Below are 21,083 nucleotides of genomic sequence, written 5' to 3' on the forward strand. Positions count from 1 at the left end.
AGCCTGCAAGTTGCTCTTGAAGCCATATGAGGCAAAATGTGATTTGTGAATATGAGCTATGCAAATGAAAAATAATTATATGACTATCCCATAAATATGTATATGACTTTGAATGAAAATATGCTTCTGGAAACATACTGTACAATCAGAGTCATACCATTTAGAAGAAAAATCTCTAACGAGGGATGACAAGATGAATATAGAGTTGGAAATTGTTTTAAAAAATGGTTCAGTCTTATATTAAAAACACTATTTTAAAAGTTAATGTGGTGTGTTTAGTATATTTTGAAGACAAACCTGAGGAGCAGCCGAACACAGACTCCATTTCCCATAATGCCGTGCACACGCCAATTCAAGACGTCAAACTCGTGCGTCCCTCCAACCACAACAACAGTAGAAGTAGCCCCACGCTAACACAACGTTTACACCTGTTAGTCTCCTGCCTGTGTCGGTACTGTACCTGTTCGGCCTCAGTCATGTCCGGGAAGGCCAAAGACATCCTGAAGATGGACCTGTATGGTTTACTCGGAATAGACATCACCGCTACTACGAAAGAGGTACCCAAGTTAGCCGGTTAGCCGTGAAGCTAGTCAGATAACAAAGCGTACGTTAGTGTGGGATTAGCCTCAGATGTCATGGTAGACACTTCAGAGCCTGCACAAGGCTGTTCCCTGAGTTAAAGGTTTGAATGAATTTGTGCGTGAGGACATCTTGTCTCTGCAGGTAGGAGGCTATGCTAGCCTGCTACCACGGAGCCTCAATGAGTGTGTGTTTGAATGGCATGTTCCACAATGACGTGACGCACGGGTCTTTTTGTTAAGTTATCAGAAATGCAATGTGAGTAAACCAGGACCTGAAATGTTTAGTTCCACTGAGACTCCGGGGAGCGCAGGATAAGTCAGGCTAACTGGCTAGCGGCTAAAACCACGTAATACACTCAAGTCACCACTAAGCGGCGTCAGTGCATCAGTCAAGTCCTTGGCATCAACGCTGATCTGAAATGTGTCTGAAAAAAGGATGTTAACTTTACCTTTATTTCAAACACAAAGATCTATATCAGTATAAAGATAGAAGTAGAATAAATTAAAAATACTGAAAAATAAAATAGAAATCACTGTTTATATTCTATTGTTACTGTTTTTTTTTATTTATAGTCTCTCTATATATTTATATGTACTTGCGTTTATATTACATGTTAACTTATTTATTACTTTTACTCTTGTCCATAATTTTGAATGTTATCTTATCTTAAGTGTAAAGGGATTAAATCAGAGATTTGTTCCAGTGTTTCCAAAAACAAGATGAATTGTTAGGGCCTTTGTGATCAACTTTTTTTAACTCAGCACAGTTTACTTTGCTGGCCACACATGTAGCGTGCACTTGTCCATATTCGCAGCCTGAGTAAAATTCTCAATGAATCATATACAGTATGCAACCTGAAGCTGTTTGTATTACTATAGCTGCACCACATGTCTGCTATGTAATGTGGATCTCTAAGAAGTACTATTTTAACATCAGCTGTTTACATAGGAAATTTGCATGCCAACACATTTGTCTATGCATAAAGCTTTCAGCACTGATGCTGCACATGTCTTCATCACATTGTTTCTAATGCCCACAGCAATTTGTACTGAATATAAATTCCAAATATTATTGATGTAAAATTAATATTGAGCCTACCACCTCACTGTATAGTTCATAATTAGGTTAACTTTGAAAAACAAATGCATACAAAGAATGCATTCCAAGAAACGTCAAGTTTCTATCTAGTTTGACTGTCGTAACTGAATAATAACAAAACTAAATGTAGAAGTACACTACAATTACTTCCTTTAGATAGCTGTTAAAGTGCAACATCAGTTTGTAATAATAGAAGCCCTTTTACATATTGCCAGCCCTCAAGACTGAAGTCTTGTATACAATATATTTATCACTGTTGACTTTTAAGTCTGAAAATTTGATGATATACTTAGCAAACTTTTATTTTTTCCTTCTCTTAAAAACAGTACTTGCCAGTGGCGGTACTCGTTGGAGTGGCAAAGAGGAAGAAGTGATTTCCTGGAAAAAGCTAATTGCAGTGTGAAACTAATACAATATAAAGACGAGTCAGTCTACTGTTAGATTTGTGTACTTGCTGATACCCGACGCAGCCTGAATTACATTTTATGCCTACATAGATTTAGAATGTATGTAGAGGAGAGTCCAGGGGTCTTCCTGAGACTCTTCCTCTAAATTTCACTTCCAAGCTCCAGAGCGGATCCTCATGATGTCCTGAAAATCCATATTTTTCCCTACAACCACCTCTCACAGTTTCCAACATGCAGAATCCAAAGCCCTAAAGTGAAATTAAACTTGCTGCCAAAAACGAGGGAGGAAGTTAATTTCTTAATTGGATTTCAAAGTCCTGTCCTCCCCAGAGGATTATCCTGGAGGAAGTTAGCGGTTGTGGCTTGGGCAGAACCGAGGCACCAAAATGTAGGAGGCTGGTTCTGTGAGGTATGGTGATGGTTGACAGAGATAGCAGGGTTTTATGTGTGCGAGTGTGTTTGTAGTGATTGAGCTCTGTGGTTGGGGCTCAAAAAACCAATCAAGTGTGAGAAGACGGTTGTCATCAGATTGGATACTTATCCCAGTTGTTTGGCCTGCTGCTCCACGACCACTATCAAGCATCTTGTTCATCTCCGAGTAAGGGGAAGCACATCTCTGAGATTGTATACCGCAGCTTGTAAAACATTGCCTTGACGTAGATGATTTGCTTTCTGAATCTCCTCCTGGTTCTGTTTATCCTCTTCTTCTATTATCACTGCTGGTGATCTTCCTCTTGTCTGATAAATGGGAAATACTGGCCTGACTTGACTGGGCCTGGGATTTGCTTTACCTTTGTAGTGCTGAGGAAGACTCTCATTGAAGGCTAGCCACCATGTAGAGAGCTGTGCCCATGCATATCAGCAGGGTTTGGGTCATAATTGCAGAGTGTATTTTACCTACCACAGATTCTTAGTAAAACACTGTCAACAGCCAAGACCACACAACATGCCTTGTGGTTCCTTCAGCTCCTTAAATTGTAGTGTACCTGGTGTGCGACCGTCTATGCAGCAGCTGGGTGTCTGGATGATTTACTTCCTACTCTAACACTGGATTGTGAACTCCTGTCTCTCACTGATGAGTTATTTCAGTGAGTATCGGCTGGGCCACGGTCTCTAGACCATGATTGTCATTGCATCCCATGGTGCACTGGGGTAAAGCATCAGTGATGCAACCTGGGGTCATCAGATGTTCTAGGTCTTTAATCATCAGATGGTGTCACACATGTGGTTAATGTTGAATTAACTGAGCTGTGCTCCACAGTTATATCAGACAAATCTGATCCATGATGTAAAAAAACCTTATAAAGAAAAATTGTGTGACATACAATATTTCTGACAGGCTCAAATTGTTGGTTTCCCCAGGTTCCTAAGCTCAAGTCAATGACAGACTCTCTCTTCTTCTTCTGCTTTAAGTTCACCTCAATATGTTCTTTACCTCCTTACCTCCATCCTTGCTCATCTCCTACCATCTCCCTGTTGGGCCTATTATTATTATAATTATAATTATTATTTTATCTCCAGCTGATAATATCCCGCAAATAGCAGAGTGTTGTAATTAAGAAGGATGGGCCCATAGCATATCACGCAGTTAATCAGCCACACAGACTAGGGGCCCGATTTTGGCTGTGCTGCGGCTGCACCAGGACCAGTTTGTCAACTGTAATTGGCACCAAAGAGTGGTTTAATGAGGACAAGATGTAGGCGCGCAGCTAGGACTTTGGCAGGCAGTGATCAGGGCGACACAGAGAGTCTGTTTTGGGCCATGTTACTTATCATTAGTCTACTGTTGGCCTGCTAGTGCAATATGATAGTCTTTCCTTAATTTCTTTGGTTCCTCCTGCAAACTAAAGTGTGGGAAATAACTGAGATTTCTCCAATTCAGTTTGCTTTGCATAAGAGAAAAGAAAAATTGGCACTTGACAATGTAGAATTGTTTGATGTGCAAGAGAAATAAGACAGAGCAGTATTGTAGGCTCTTCTTTTAGCACAAGTCTTATATGGTTTTCTCCATCTCTCTTCATCGAGAGCCAATTCTGAAAGGTCATGGTGAACTGCACAAATTGCCTCCCTGGATGAGTCCTGTAGAAAGATGCCACTCGATCTTAGAACTCTTATCCGCACATGTGCTAACCTCTTCAACAGTTGGCCCGCTCCAGCGTCTCGTCTGTACGACCAAAGGGCTTCAGGGTCTTCCAGCATCAATTAAGGCTTGCGTGTTAAGGCATTGATGGGAGTAATCATGTATTATTTAACCAAAACAGCACTGGAAGCACAGTTGGGACAAGATATCGTGGAGGATGCTGGAGGGAGTGAAAAGGCAAAGAGGAGCAGATAGAGAGAAAGAGCCTGACAGAAAGGGAGGAAAGAAAATCCAGTGAAATATAAAGACGGCATGTGTGTAAACTTCAGCTTTGACTGAACCCAATGAGACAAATGTAATGAAGTGCAACATGGCCACAGCTCCGACGATGACAGGTCCCACTTGTCAAACATCTCAGCTGGCCAGACGTCTGCCCTGGCAAGGTTAAACATCTGGAGAGTTTACAGCAGATGTGATGACATGTTTATCTCGTCAACTGGCTGCAGGTGATGAAGAACGTGAGAAGTAAAGTGAGCTCAGGACACAGTGCGTCCTCCTAAAAGACCATAGCACTGGTTTTATTTCCAATTATACATGATTATCTTCACAGCTGTGTGCCACGATACTCTGCTTTGCTCTTCAGCCAGTCCACTTCTTTAAATTCATTTCTGCATGGTATAAACATTTCACACACTTCTGAATCGTGCTTGTGTAAGCATTGAGGTGCATACGGTTTTGTCAAATTACACTATTGTTGTGAGGTTATGCCTGTACAGTTAAAAAACAAAATAAAAGCCAGTCTGCACTTAAACTGCATTACCATGCAGAGACAGATTACAGCTCAAGTTTTATGGATTTATTCATATTTTAATCAGAACATATGGAAAAAATGAAAACCAATACCTGCTTGCATTGCAAGGAAAAACCTAAATCTGTGTAGCATCAACTCAGAAATAGTCGGTAAAATCAGATTTGAAGCAGACTTGAAATCAGAAGTTGAGACCCTCGTAGACTTCTGTAGAAACAGACTTCTTCTTTGCAACCAGTGGAGTCGCCCTCTGTTGGTTATTAGAGAGAATAACATTTTCAGGCTCTCTTGCATTGGCTTCACTTTTCCGAACCAAAAGTCCTCATCCATTTTTATTAATGTCAATGGTTAAAATGCACATAAGATTTTAGTTTAAGAACTTAACTTTGCAAACCCACAGTGTCCTTAAAACCATCCTTTTTCTATGTGCTGTCAAAGCACTGACTGGGTTGTATAAGACAGGAGTTTTCCAGCTGTTACCACTACCTGCCAGTTAAGTTGGCTCGCCTTTTCTTCACTATTCTGTCTATGGAAGAATGACAGTAAACTTGAACTTCAGTTTTAATTTCTCTGAACCATAGCAGAAATCTCTCTAGAGAAAACTATGATAGCGAGCCGAGCACACAGAATAAAGAGCGAAACGTGGAGGGCAAGGTTAAAATAAGGGGCAATAGAATAAAGGTCTATGCATGTGTTCAGTGGCAGCCCTTAGCCCTTTGTGTTAACTGTAGGAAGGCTGTGTGTGTCAAGCAGCAAGACCAAATATACTTTCATGATGTATATTCTCTCAAAGCCCTCTCGCTTTACAGTGGAAACTATAATGAGAAAGAAAGATCTGATGGTGAAGAGATAGAAGAATAGGACTTGTGACATTTAAGAGCTGTCTGAGCCATGATAATCTCCAGGGTGCTCACTGCAGCTTTTACATAATCATGTGGAGGCTCAGTTCCTTTACCTTGGACTATGGGCATCCAGCCTAATGGGTCTAAGTCTCGACTGTCATGGAGACTTGTCGGAGTTGCTGTCAAAAGGCCTGGACACTGATGGATTACACCATCATGCAGTGCTCCGCTGTGAAGTCAGCTCTGTTTGTTTTGGCGTGCAGTCGTGGGATAGAATTGTGCAAAACAACGCTCATGGACAAGGCGTCCAATGCAAATGTTTTCCAGGTTTGCAGAAGGGAGCTCGCAAATTCTATCGCCTGTAGCTTGCTGGCAGGAGATTGATTTGCTCTAAGGGGGATGTATTCAAAAAACATGCCGAACGTTGGCATGTCTGATTAAAACTGGTGAGAAAGTGTATATGTCAGTGCGTCTGCGTGTGGTTGTGTCTGAGCCTTGGATGTACAGGGGGATGTGTGTGCCAAATCCTTTGCATGCAATGCATCCGTGTGTGTTTGGAGGTTGTGTGCAGAAAGCTTCATCGCGCACTCCGCTCCCCCCTCTGGTCTCCAAAGAAAGTTTTCCTGCTTCCCCTCTTTCTCCTGAGGAACAAAGATCTAATGAAAACCATCTCGTCATTAACTGGTCTCTAGAAGGACCAATGAATGTTTAACATTCCAAGCAGTGACCTGGAGTAAAAAAAAAACAGTTCACCATTTTGGTTCTGTGAACTGTCCCCAAACGTTTTGGCCTCCTGGCTAAGATATTAATTGTGTCCTTCTAAGTGTGTTGTTAACAATGGCACTCTTTTTTAAGTTAAAGATGGGCTAATATGAAGCTGCAACTCAGGCCACATTTATCTTGCAAACTGGCGATGGGCCTGAGAATGGTTTGGGATTCTTGTGTGGTTTAATTCACAGTACATTGTGTGCCATTGTTGTTAAGGCTCCATTAACCACACGTCAAACGGACAAAAAGCAGAGGAATAGCTCAGGTGTTGATTCGATCTAAACAACCCAATCTCTAAAATTGAAGACCACATTTCGGCCCCCAGTTCCCTCATGTCACACACAGGCTACTATTTCAATGTGACCATCAATTATTTTATTCAGATTTTTGTTTTCTGGGCGAGGGAGACGGGATCAAAATAATCGGTACTGAGAAAAAGGATTTAACTTTCACATGAGCAAAATATGTGTGAAGTGAATGATTTGTTCTCATCAACATTTTCCACACAACATAACCTTAGGGTCTCGTCTGTTTCTCTCTCCTAGATCAAGAAAGCTTATCGACAGAAAGCCCTAACATGCCATCCAGACAAGAACCCAGACAACCCAAAAGCAGGTGAGTGAGACAGTTGATGCCTGTGTCTCTACAACTTCTCTCCATTATGAGCCACAGATGTTTGGAAGTCACCGAAGAGCTGGAAGAAGATTTATGATTTGTTTTTGCAATCTGCGTTATTTTCTGGAGAATTAGGGTTAATTATCTAACTTACATGGATCCTCTAGTGTAGCATTCTCAGCAACCCTGCAGAGAGCAAAGACACAGCACTTTGAGGGAAGTCTAACCAAGTCTCATGACACTTTCTAGCAAGACAGGACCAGTCAAACACCACCATCACCACCATGGTTTCCATCTGCTTGGCTTTGGGAGGCCTTCCATGGCCTGTTGCCAGCCTGCATGTCAACAATTGGGCCAGGAAATCTCAATGTAGCTTTTCTGTTAGGAGAGGGAAAAAAGGCAGGTCATGAGGCATGTTTTCAAGTGAGGTTTATGTGGTTACTGGATGGTTCAGACAATTCCTGATTATATCAGGAAAAAAAACAGGGAAATTGGTGGGGCTGAGGGGTTGAGAGGGATAATACAAAAGCAGGGGGTCGGCGGTTTCCCAGAAATGGAAAAGAAGTGGTTTGGAGGGCCTCAGCAATTGAACCCGCGCACGTACAGACCCGGTCTGCATCGCACGAGAGCGGTGCAAGACTTGGGAGTTGTTGCCCCTCAGGGGAAGGTTGCATGCATGTAAGAGGTGACTTAGGGGTTATGCTTCCTCAGTGACTGAAGACACCCCCCTCAATATCCCTCATTTTCCTCAACCCCCTATGTTGTGACACTCTGAGCTGCCTATTGGGCATGGCAGGTCTCCCCCCAGTCGGATTTCATTCCAGCCCATTATATGCATGTAGGTAACGTGACCACCTCTGCTGGTAGCATGATCTCCAGAGCCTCCTGTTAGTGTGCACCTCTGCTCCCCCCAGGGAGTAACACTATCGGTTTGTTAGGCCTCCCATAAGTGAATGATTATGCCTGGCTAGTATAATGCAGTAGTGAGGCGGTTGTATGATGGGGAGAGGGATTGTGGTCGCCCTGTATGGGTACATTTGTGTGTGTGTGTTGGATGACAACTGGGGAGTCGTAGCTTTGCGTGATTGCGGTGATGGCCACTTGAGGTGCTCTGATGTGGAGGATAGACGGAGAGGCGGAGGGTTTGTGTTTGTATGTGTGGCTGTGTCACTGGAGGAAGAACGGTTTCGTGAGACTTGCGGAACCTTTTAAAGAGTAAAATGTCCACGTTCATCTCAGACCTGTGTCCCATGAAGACATCATGCTGACTATTTTGACTCTTTACTCTCGTCACAGGAATCACCCTTCCTTTCAGCTTTTGGAAGCAAACAGATTTTTACAGAACAGATTCACATTTAGGTTTACATTTTGTGTTAAAAAGGATATGTACTTGTTTATATTTCTATAATTTGTATACATTCGATGCATAAATATTGCTTGAAAATGTTAATATTGTCATTGGCCATTAAATTGTTGGACTTAATTATTTATTAATAATATACTATGTGTCATCATTGTTTTATACTATATACTTATCCCTATACAAATATAGATTGAATACAATGAATAATACATTTATTTCTGAATTCTTAACCATATTATTTTTTAAAAGCTTGTTTTCAAGCTCATATTATACATTTAATACTCTGCAGATGTCTAGGCTATACAGAAACCTACAATCCTCTTTTATAATTTGTGATGAATTGTACATTTTGTAATCGTATGACTCTTCTCGTCGAACTTTGTTCCAGCTGAACTCTTCCACCAGTTGTCTCAGGCCCTCGAGGTGCTAACTGATGCTCCCGCCAAGGTAAGACCGTAGACACCTCTCAATCGTTCATAAAAGTGCTAACCCACACACACTCAGACTCGTACTCACACACTCACACATGGCCACAATTCATCCTGGTGTCTAATGCGGTTTTCAGGCTGCCTATGACAAGATCTGCGCTGCCAAGAAACAAGCAGAAGAAAGAAACAACAAACTAGATGATAAGAGAAAGAAAATAAAGCTTGGTGAGTCCCTTTCCAAATCTTAGCTCATCTCTTGGCTTTGGTTTACTGATTTTATTGTAAGTGGGTTTGTATTTGTAGTGTAATGGGTTATATTTAAATTAGATTTTTTTTTGTCAGACGCATTCCAGGATTAACAAAACAAGGGCTGAGGTTTTTATAATGATAGGGACAGACAGGAATCGTCAAGAATGGAATAAAATACAAGCAGCTGTTAGAAAATAATCGAGTTATTTAGGCTGTTTTTGTCTGTTTCTGATAATGGAAAAGATATTCAGTGTGTGTGTGCATGCGTGTTTGTGTCTGTTATTCCAGACTTGGAGGCCAGAGAGCGCAAAGCAGAAGCTCAGACCTACGAGTCGGTGCAAATCACGAGAACACTAGAAGAAGAGGTAAGAGAATTTATAGACACCATATGAGAGATTATATTGTGCCACACTTTCCCCAGTGAGAACATTCAAAATCATTGTTTTGCTTTTAATCCCGGCCTTATCTGTGCACTGGGAAAAAGGTATTCCAGTGCATCCAGGAAATTCTGAAGCATACCCAGGTGCTTTTATTCTGTTCTTCATCAAATACTTTCTCCTGATTGAGCAGAAATCTACTAAAGACTTGGGTCGAGATCAGAGGCCCTGTCCGTGCAAGCCATTTTTTTCACTGCCATATCATAATTATCAGTAAACCCATTAGATGATATTGCATGACTTGATACGCTTTGTTCAGGAAGCCAATGATAAATAAAAATGGTGTGCGTGCCTCCTTGGAGAGTCATGGCACGTGCCTAATGTTCTAAATTCATGTAAATAATGTGGCCACGGGCCTTTGGAGGAGGGGGTAACCTGTAGGTAGCACTATTCCATTTTCTGTCTCATTTCAAGGTGTTATTTACTTCTCTAATAAAATAAGGTTGTCTGCACACACTCTCCTGGTAGAGCATATAGGTAGTCATTGACCATTCAGGTGACGAATGACACCGATGAAGAGTTATGATGCAGATTTCTTTTGTCACTTAAAACCTATATATCTGTTGGTGCACATTACTCTTTTGTGTTTTTCTTTTTCCGCGAGATCGCCCGTTTGAGGGAGGAGGGATCCAGACAGCTTGAGGAGGAGCAGAGGCTTGTCAGAGAGCAGATCCAGAGGGAGAAGGAAGCCCAGCAAACGGGAGAATACACTCAGAGAAGTATGCCCACCTCCAAGATTTAGCACTGTTCATTCTGTTCTAGTTTAGCACAGCCCCGCGAGTTGTCCATCCGTCCCATTCATGTGAACACAATATCTCAAGAACTCCTCTATTTTGGTACAAATATTCCAATGAACTGATTTTGATAGTCAAAGGTCAAGGTCACTGTTACCGCAAAAAACATATGTTTGGCCTCTTGAATGTAATATCTTAAAATTGGCTGGTTGGAATTCTTTCAGATTTGGCACAAACATTTAATTTGGACTCAAATTAACTCAATTTTGGTGCCTGGAGGTCATAGGTCAAGGTCAGTGGTCAAAGGAGATGAATGGATATGAATCAGGAAACAAAATTGCGGAAACTGCACTGGTTAGTGGAGGCATACAACCGTGGGTATTAGTAGTTTACGACCCTGAAACGTCACTTGAGTGAACCCCCGTGTTTCCCAACCATTACAGTGTCAGTACGACCGCAGCAGCCACCAGGCACCCTGTGGTTGACCCAATATCATTTAAATAAAAAAACAATAACAGAGACTGATTGTATATTTGAATTTATGTTATGCTTTAAAACCCTTTGAGGAGGTCTATTTTAGTGTCTTGGCACCAAAGAAACTTGGCACGGTAACATAGGAATGCAAAGCACCACTCACACACACGCACACACACACACAAACACGCACTGTCCATCAAACTTTTAACCTCTCGATAAAACTCTCACATTAAATCCTTGACGTCTCCATTCTGGAGACATGAAATGAAATAGAGCTATGGAAGTGTGGGTATTTAAAGGAAATACTGAGTCGTAGCCCTTGATTGATCCCTTTTTGTGGCTTGACAATTACTCATGCATAGTCAGCAATTTTTTTTGAGTCTCTTCCACTTGCACGCAGTCAGGCCTCCCAGCCCTCCCCTGGGTCACCGCTCTGTCTGAGACGCACTCAGCGGATCAGGGCTGCAGCCGGAGCCATACATTTACCACGTGACAGCTAGTTTTATATTACTGTACATGTGCCTGAGACTCTCTGACTGCTGAGTGCTATATGTCTTTTCTTTTGCCAAACAATTGATTCTTTGTCTTTTCACTTCAACGTCTCAGACCCAGGAGTGCAGAGATGTTCCATGAGCAGTGTGACCCCCAAATTGAAGGTAAGGCTTTCAGCTGTGATGTTGTCAATCAGTGGATGAGGTTTGGGTGAGGGTTGCAGTTCTTGCAGTTTAATGCTGGAAGATTGGCAGTGGTGGTGGGGGTTATTCAGCAGGAGTGAAAGTGCATGCAAAGCCTCTGCTGGGATTTTGACAGAAATGTAGACATTTGTAATTTATTATTTTGAGACCACATATGCTGCTTTCTCACCAGAGTGATCTTACGCCCATTCCTCCAGAGTAGCCCCAACGTCGTCAGGAGACCTGTAACCCTGTCAGGGGAGGGCTTATTACATTAACTCCTGGAAATAGCAGAGCCTGCGCATATTAACGTACACTGGGGGATGTTAGCTAATGTGTTTAGACATTCTAGACAAATCTGGTTTTAAAATTTGATAGCCATCTAGTGCAGCAGTGTATCAGCTGACGTTTGTGTGTTCACTTATAAAAACAAACAGCAGCCTTGAGACTGACAGTATCACAAGTCATGTCTATGTCAAACTATATGAAACAAAATTCCTCCATCAAATAACAACATCCAATTTTTCTTGAGAAATAACGTGTAACTGTTTATCTAGCCTTTTTTCTTTTTGTTTTCCCTGTTGAGTTTCCTGTCTCCCAGTAATTTAAGTTAAAACTTCCTTAAGAATTCTGGTAATTTTAGATACAAAATCCTCAGCAAAATTATTAACTTCAAAACATGAAATCCAACATTCCTAGAATCAAGTGTCAGTCAATTTTTCACAAGAGATTTTTATTTTTATTACGTAGGTGACTATCAAATGCAGACAGAGCAGTTTGAGTTATGTCCACTAATGACTTTTTTGCCCGTGTATTTATTTAAAGTAGCAGGAGAACACAGCGACGTGCCAGTGTTGCAGGCTCAAACCATAGACATCACATCATGCATATAACATCTTCCTCAAAGATTAATGGGTAGGTTGTTTATCACTGGGTAGAGGAGACTGCTGCTGGAAGAAGAACGTACATTTTCAAGTGTAATTGTTGGTAAAGGGTGCTGCGTAGACGTGGACATTCCCAGAAATCCAGTTTCTCTGACAGTGAGCAGGATGCTGGAGCTGAAGCAACATTTACTGCTCGTCATTTATCATTTTACTTTGAGCAGTTAGTGTGATGTTGGCGAGACTCTGATCGGCTTTTTAAATGGATTTGAGAACTTGCTCAACTCCCTTTTTTAGTAGTACGGGAACTCGTGTCCGGACTCCAAGCATGCAGAACCCCCCCCCCCCCCCCCCCCCCTCCAGGTTAAACTGTATTTTTTACAACAGCGTTTACATAGTGCAATATGGCATCAATCACAGAGACACTGTTACACAAGCAAATAGGTTAAACACAGTTCAGATTTAAACCCATTCCCCAGGAGGACTGCCTCTTCCTTTGCCCACCACCAAGCACCTTGGGCATCGACCTGCTTCGGATTACTCTGCAATTATTGTGTCTGGTGTTGTGCTACGGTTAAGCAGGTGAGTCACCGCAGTCCAGGAGTCCATGTGTCAAGTTTCAACCTCTCTAGCGCTGCAGCTCCTCCTCGGTATGAATGGAAATTGACTACTGGTCTCGCAGGTGTTTCCGGGGTGATGTTCCAACAGCTTAACAACGTCTCTCTCCCATAGCTCCAGTCGGCCCTGATGGTTTTGGTAATTTGTGTAATTGGGCATGTTTTTTCGACTCATCCACTGAGTTTGATCAGTTGAACTCTCATAATTTATCATCATGCGCGTCTTCAGCTCTTGAGTGTTCAGGACTAATAACCTCTCCTCTCCCTCTCCTTTTCTCTCTCTTTCCAGTTGAAGTGGAAGTGTAAAAAAGACGACGAGACAAATGGAGGCTACTCTCAAGACATTCTTATGAGACTTCTACAGAAGGTACAAATAAGAAGACTACTTTAAGTCTTACTGATCTTTATACGGCAAATGCCCCTTACTTTCAGGACTTTTAGCAAGTTTTCATTTAGGGTCAGGCTTCATTATTAATATATATACCTTGAGACTAGTAGAGGTAGCTATTCCTTTAATATCTCTGAATTAGTAGGACATTGCAGGACTTTGTGTCGTTTAATGAACAGGACCACTTCACAGGAATTTTGTATTTCCTGTAATATTGCATTGAAAATACTATATGTGTAACAATATAATATGTCAATGAACATTATTTATTGAAGGATATCGAGATGTTAAGAGGATTTCAACTAATAGGATAAAAAGTGCTTTAGAAACAATTTACCAAGTCTACCTTTTAATTTACTGGATTAACAAAAGAATCTATAACCCTGTGGATATTAAATCTCATTTAAACTTTCCCTTTTCAATCCACCACATCAGGATAGGATAAATATCAAATGTAATGTTAGAATTCTATATCTCTTTATCCCCAAACCAGAGCTCCACATTAACAAACCTTGCCTGCAGAGTCCGGCCACGTTCGAGGTCTGCATGACATCAGCGCTGCAGATTGTTTTATTCGTTCCTTTAAACAAGGCCCATTAAGTTTTGTTGCAGTGAAAGTGCTGAGAGCAATGTTGTAGTGCCCTTTTAAAGCCATGCACGCCAGTGTTTGTGCCCCTCTTAACCAGGTGATTAAGCGGTGCCAAGGGAGGCATTAGGAAATGTGCTCTTCTCATGCAACCGAAGCCCAGTTTATGCTACAACCCAGCACAAAGGGCTTTTGGTGGGGCATAGGTTTGCCTGCCATGAGGATAAGGGCAAGTGTCACTGACGTCAAGCTGTCCAGAAATAGGCGTTTTAATTTCTCCTCTGCACGCACTCAATCAATTCAGTGCAGGCGGTAGTGAAGACTGGAAAAGTGTTGTTCCTTGAAGCAAAGGGAACAAACTTTAGGAAAAAATGAAGTTTAAGATGTCAAGCTCCACTGAGTGACAGTTAATGGTTTAAAAAGCCAGTGCTGTGTGGGAGTGGGAAAGCAAATATGGCATGTGTACACTTGTGCATGCGTACGTGTGCAGACTTGTGTATTTTGGCCCTCCAAAATAATACATCTTTGCTTCAGGGGGAAAAAAAATATGTTAAGATATTTATATTTTAAGAAACACAGGCCTTTTTGAGAGTCTCCTTTGTCACTGTTGGCTTGCTCCAGAGTGTCCTTAGTAAGCATGAGCTTTCCTGGACTTTCCACTTCCCAGAAAGCTCCAGTTTCACAGAACAAGACTGTCAAAGGTCTCGTACATCCTACTTTTTCTTCCCAAGCCTCTGCTTTGGGAGGAGAGAGATTAATGATAGAAGACAGTGGTTAAGGTGAAACCAACCAAAGGAAATAAAAAAACTCCCTTAGCTCTACTAATGACTGGCCTCAACAGTGATCAATTTCTTTGCCTCTCCTGCAAAGTCGTGTTTTTAGCCTTCATGTTGGCCAACCTTTCCTCCCTGTTTTGATTTGTGGCCAGGAGCTGGATGAGAGGCACATCCACTTCCAACCGTGAGTGTTGTCAAAAGTGCAGGGAGTAGTTCAAATGATGATAAGGTGTTGCCTCTATAGCCTCTTTTCAAAAAGTCCAAGAGGTCTTAGCTTTGTGCCTGATGTTACTTGAGTATTCTTTACAGTTTTACTGTCTCAGTCCCAAACATACAACCCCTCCAATTAGAGATTAGGTGTAATAAACAAACCCATATTGAATCCTAATGTTTTTTTTGTATTCACCAGTGTTTTGAGTTTTCTTGTCTGCATATGCTTTGTGTTTTCATGGTTATGGGTTGTGCTGTGAAAGGAAATACTAATTAGATTTTTCTGCATATCCTCCATGTGACGTTTCTTTTATCCTCCAATTTCTTTCTACCAGTATGGAGATGTTTTGAACGTGATTCTTTCGAGTAAGAAGACGGGAAGCGCTGTGGTCGAGTTTGCAACAGTAAGAGCCGCCGTAAGTACCAAACTTTTCCTCAGTCACTGTCTTTATTCTCTTTCTTCACAATGACAATCTTGTCCAAACCAGACTTTTTCATAAAAACATATTTGCTGACTGATCGCTTTCCTGAAGTCTCTGGTCACCTGCTGAGTTTGATTCGTCCTTAGAATGACACCTGTCAGAGACTTCCCAGCCTCAGGAGAAACTCTGAGACTTTAACTGATGTTTTAGTCGTTCTGTAGTGTTGAGAACTTTGTGATAATTCAAACCATCGCACGAAAGGGCTTGAGCTGTCTCTTGTTCACCCCTGTCTGGATCCTCAGGGCCTTTGTCCTGACGGTGTACTTTTCTGTTGTGGTTTCCTCACCACAGTATGTGGTTTCCCTCCAGGAATCCTTTAATGCCAGTCTAGCAGGACCTGGGTGCAGGGTCTGCGGTCTCTTCCTGCCCATCTCCAAGCTCTAGCTTTGCTCTGGGAGTTGGTCCAATATAATTCAACTCTGTCTGCATGTGTTTTTCATATGTATGCTTTACCAACTGTCCCTGTACAAATACCCACGTGTAAGATGGGCACGATGCAGCCTTCACACATATCAGGAGAAAGAGAATGATTTTTTTCTGGCCTAATATTATGAGATAAATCATTTCAAATATAACTGACAGATTATTATATGTTTTTTAGGAGCTGGCTGTTAAAAATGAAAGCGGCCTGAGTGGAAACCCCTTGAAGATTTCGTGGCTTGAAGGACAGCCTGAGGTTATTGCTCCGGTATCTCAACCTGGACACTTCATGTCAACACAGGTACCAGTTTAACAGAAACAGAAACTGCATTGGAGTATTTCTTGTCTCATAAAGCATGTTGACACTAAGTTATAAAATCTTACAACGTCCACCGATTCCAACACAAATACTATTGCCTAAAACACTGTTTCACAAAGAGAGGTATGTAAACTCTCTGAGGTTTTATTTTCACATCATTGCCGCAAATATTTCCCCGCCGCTTGCACTCCCATCATCTATCCTAGAACAATGTCTTTGGTGGAATAGACCTAAATTTATTTAGTTTGGAGGGGTGAGGCGCTGGCCAGGCACTGGCCCACAGCCTCTGGTCGGCCGCTCATTAACGGGACCTGACCTGGGAGAAGCCAGGAATGCTGCACTTCACATAGCAACGCAGGAGCAACAGAAAGCAGTAATGGTAGCCGGGCACGAGACTGAATAGTTAAAATCTCTGCACTGGGGCAGGTTAGTCCGCATGGTTATACTCCTAATGATAATAGAAAAATTAAGAAATTCAAATTTTTCATTTTGATCATTTATCATATCTCAGAGGGTTTCCTTTGCCATTTGTCTGTGAACAAGTTTACACAAAAACTACGGAAGTGATTTTATTTCAACTTAGTGGAAGTGTGGTTTATGGGCTAAGGAAGAATACAATAACTTTTGGAGCAGATTTAACTAAGGGGGGTGGATTTAGGATTTAAAAAATCACAGTGTGATATTGGATTAAATTGCGTTTTTCAACCTTTATGTGAATTTCTCAAGAAAGAGATCTTTATGAAAGGAATACGGCCTATGTACAGTGCTTGTTGCTGTTAATGTGAATTTGGTGCAGATCAGTATAATGGATCTGGATTTTGTAAATTAAGTATTTGTAAGGGGGTTATTTCTGTTTGGTTACTGTACTGTAACAAACACTGGAAGGAACTGGCAACAATTTATTTACCCTTTGTGATTTGAAATTCAGTTAGGTACTAGCAGCTTTGATAATCTGTAATGGTCAAAGAGATACAGTATATCAAGATGAATTATGAAGAAAATCCAAACCTAGTAATGGATCAAAGATTTGTTTCCCTCTTGGCAGAGGTATGTACTCTCTAAGTGCCCCTCTAGTTCAGAACATGTGATTGCTCCTTTTAAATCTGAAGGATTTACTTTCTGCAGACCAAATGTTTGCTGCACTTAAATACAAAGCTTTGAAAGGCTGAGGAACAACTACTTTAAAAACGTCCCCTCTCATGTGTTGCCTCTTGTGATTTAGAAATCACAATAGTCCACATCGTAGTCTTGACTTTCTGTGTGCCCAATATACACACGCAACAACAAAAAGAACCATCACTCCAGTCCTCACAATTTAGTCTGATTTCAGCTACGTGCAATGAAAATCTGCAGAGTTCTTCTTGTCATTAGATTAGTATGAGGGAATGTTTTGTTTCCACCGTGTCCATTTGAACTTCTCCAATATTGTGATCTGTCTGTGTGGGGGATTGTCGATCAGCAGAATCCCTCCCACTACTTATATGCGTCTCCAGAGCTGCTGCTGAACTGGGTTTCACCCCTCAGATCCCCTTGTCCGGGTTAGTATGCGAGACTCGGCCCGCGCACTGGGACTTGTCACGCTAATCTCTTTAAATGTTATTATGGTAACCCGGGTTGCCTCGCAGATATCCAAAGTTGATTGTTTCATCTTGCACCTGAGAATGAAAACATTACTACGAATGTAATTTTCACATTAGCCCTCAGCAAGAATACTTCTCGCTAAACTGGCCCCACGTGACATATTGGCTGAACCAGTGTAGACATTAGCATTAGAGAAAGAGAGAGATAGGGGTAATGAGAAGCCAGAGCCTTGGAGGTCCATGTGCTCGCTGTCTATCTGGACATAAAAATCGAATCCCTCTCCAGTTGTCTACCCCTCCATCACTCCCCCACGTCAGCCAGCTGCACTCACACAGGAACAGCTTGGCCGAGGACTTGCTTCTTTAACCCTGTCAATCCAAACAGAGAGCCAGGGTCTCACTAGAGGGAGCTCAGAGATGCACACGAGTGACTTCAGCTTCGGCTTCAGTTCCAACTTAATAAATGAATCTGGGGCCAATGCGAGGGGCCTAGTGGAGCGAGGGCCAGATGTCGGGGTCCATAGACCTTGAGTGTTACTTACTACGCTGTGATGGGTTTCGACCGCTCTCACGGAGACACTGAGGAACACAGCTGGCTGTCTTCTTATTCTGCTTGTCCAGTTGTGCACTTAGTTTTGTCTCACCACAGATATTAAACATTTAAAAATAGGTTAGGGGGCACATCTTCCACACCGTGCAGGATTGCTCCCCTTGCTCTTTTTTGGGAAATTATCGAGTTTCATCAGCAGGCTGATGACCAGGACATTGACAGGCTTTTTGTGCAAACAGTTATTTATCATTGTCAAACCTCAGTGAATCTGAGTGAGTCATGGTGAACGTTTTTTTTACGTTTATTGTAGCTCGGATACTACATGTTGGTGCCCTGTTTTTGCTTCGCACTCCAAAAAATTGTTGCATCAAAATAGATTTCACATGTGGCCAACTGTATGGATTCCACAGAGTCTGACTAATAATTTATATTGCATTTCCAAGACTGTCTCAGACCTGGAACCATCAAACCAGCTTCTTTCTCTTGCCAGACATCATGTTTGCGTCCCCCCCGGAGATCTGATCATTAATCACTGCGTCTTGATTCAAGGGTTATTGCGTAGTTTAGCATAGACTGTATTATTTAAAGTGAATCTATCATAATGGATTAACATTTGAGCTTTCTACGTCTGCTTCCTCCATCCAAAGCCAAAGAGTCATCGTGAGCTTGTCACGACACAGACCAGATGCCGCAGATCAGCCATTCAGGGATTGTTTTTCCAGTCCGCCAGTTTGCTGGTGCTCGAAAAAGTGCACTCTCACCTAAAATAGCCCCCGATTCTGGAAAAGATGTACTTTATGTGGCCATGCTGTTGGCATATTCAACCCTGGCCTGACCCCCAGGCAGGAGACCAGTAGGCTTCAGTATTTAACTATGACCAAAAGCAAAGGGAGGAAGTCTTTTCATCATTGTTATTGTTATGTACCTAATATTGAATTAATTAAGAGAATCCTTGTTCGTCAGAGTTTCTCACCCACTGGATCCAAACCTTAAACTACGAAACCACTTTTGTATATCAATTATATACAGTCCATTACTACCAAACATTTCCTCCTCCAGAAAAGATAAATTTCCTCCAAGTCTGTTTTTTTGTTTTTTATTTTAGAATAAAATGTGGCTTACACAATCTTTTCAGAGTCCTGATGATAATGATAACAATAATATTGTTGTAATGGTAATCCAAACTTTATACTTGTAAAATTGCAACTTCATTATTATAAAAGCACAACTTGTTTTTCATAATATTACAACTGTAATCACCAATTTTTTTTTCTCTTTAAGTGGCCCCCATACTCCTTGGTAGAAGATAGCTTGACATACACAGATTTGTGTTTTGCACTTTCTCATTAGATGCAGAATGAAATGCCTGCTGTGATAAGTGGGTGGTTGGAATTCCACAATAATGTTTGACATAAATAAACCCAGTTCATTATGAGTCTGGTGTGGGTGGTCGATGCTGTGGACTGGCTCTGCCCTCACTATCTACAGCGTGATGAATTGTTCTGACAGGATACAGGGAGCAAAAACATTGTTTTCTCAAACCTCCTTTTTTGGGAACCCATTTGAATTACAGCCGAAGACACATCTCTTATTTACCAAAACAATAATTTTAGTTTTTAAGTTAGTACCTGACAAAATAAATAACTTGCTTCTTTTCAGTGAGATGACGGGGGTTCTTGGTATTCTTTATGACAGCAAGTTTAGATTTTTTGAAGACAGCGAAGCGGTAACAGATGGGATTGGGATACTTCACAGCTCAACCAGTTTGTGTAGTTGAGACAAGATAATTTGTTCTCGATTACAGGCTCCTTCTTCTCACATCAGTCATGCATTATATGTCTATAAGATTCTTCACACCAAGGGCTTGTGTGTCGACGACAATCTCACGGCAGCCAAGGACTCTTTGTCTGAAGAAGGGCAAAAGCAATACATGTACAATTGTGGAGGGTATTATATAAAAGGTTTTCTTAATGTATTCTTTCTGAAGTAGATAAAATACCAAAACCTTTAAATCACATATATGTTTTTAAAGTTGAAGGCTTTTTTTTTTTTTTTTACCCTTAAGTAAGGCTCTGTTTTAATCTGCGTTTATTTGGATTGTTAGCAGGATTGCACAACTTTCCAAGAAAACTTGCAGAGGGGTTGGACATGACCAAAGGAAGAACCCATCAAAGTTCTGATGCAGATCAAGATCAGGGGGCAGATTCAGGATGTTTTTCTCTTTAACATTGTGAAGATGTTTTTCAATTATTTACGACTAATATTTACGAGTGTGTGCAACTTGGTGCAGAACCAAATGAATTGTGAATTTTATTGTGCTTTTATAAGGGGACTCTTGAGGCTTAGCGGATGCATTTGCTATCTGAGAGCCGTTCTAGTTCCTTTTTTCCTGTGCATGAATGAGGCTTTGTTCCTTAAGGACCTTTGTAGCTGGAGGGGAACTGAGCCATATAACGTCTGTGAACACCTCTTTATGCTTATCTGTACAGAAAAGTCCTAACAAGTTGTCGACACACCCTGGTTAGCCATTGAGTCTCACTTCTTTGAGCTTCAGTGCACTAAATGCCCGCAGTTGTGTCAGAGTCTGGTTTACTGAACCAATGCGACTCTATGTCTGATTTAGGCCTATTTGTTTCCTAACTTTGAAATAATATTGTGTTGCTTGTAGTGTCGGATAGTCTGAGGCTATAATTTCTCCAGAAACTGTTAGTT

General features: G+C 41.5%; 1 protein-coding gene across 1 annotated transcript in view; it reads left to right on the forward strand.

Annotated features, from left to right (window-relative positions):
* The first annotated feature begins 361 nt into the window (after positions 1 to 361).
* Positions 362 to 21,083, forward strand: part of dnajc17 (DnaJ (Hsp40) homolog, subfamily C, member 17) — a 32,473-nt gene continuing 11,751 nt past the window's right edge. Inside the window, exons 1-10 of the mRNA XM_062397697.1 lie at positions 362 to 557; positions 7,131 to 7,200; positions 8,952 to 9,010; positions 9,129 to 9,216; positions 9,529 to 9,605; positions 10,282 to 10,396; positions 11,495 to 11,544; positions 13,350 to 13,427; positions 15,356 to 15,436; positions 16,104 to 16,223. Coding sequence (XP_062253681.1) covers positions 477 to 557; positions 7,131 to 7,200; positions 8,952 to 9,010; positions 9,129 to 9,216; positions 9,529 to 9,605; positions 10,282 to 10,396; positions 11,495 to 11,544; positions 13,350 to 13,427; positions 15,356 to 15,436; positions 16,104 to 16,223 — 819 coding nt within the window. The 5' untranslated portion in view covers positions 362 to 476. The remainder of the gene's footprint in view (positions 558 to 7,130; positions 7,201 to 8,951; positions 9,011 to 9,128; positions 9,217 to 9,528; positions 9,606 to 10,281; positions 10,397 to 11,494; positions 11,545 to 13,349; positions 13,428 to 15,355; positions 15,437 to 16,103; positions 16,224 to 21,083) is intronic.

The sequence above is a fragment of the Platichthys flesus genome, chromosome 10, assembly GCF_949316205.1.
Source record: "Platichthys flesus chromosome 10, fPlaFle2.1, whole genome shotgun sequence".
In the NCBI taxonomy this organism is placed as follows: Eukaryota; Metazoa; Chordata; class Actinopteri; order Pleuronectiformes; family Pleuronectidae; genus Platichthys; species Platichthys flesus.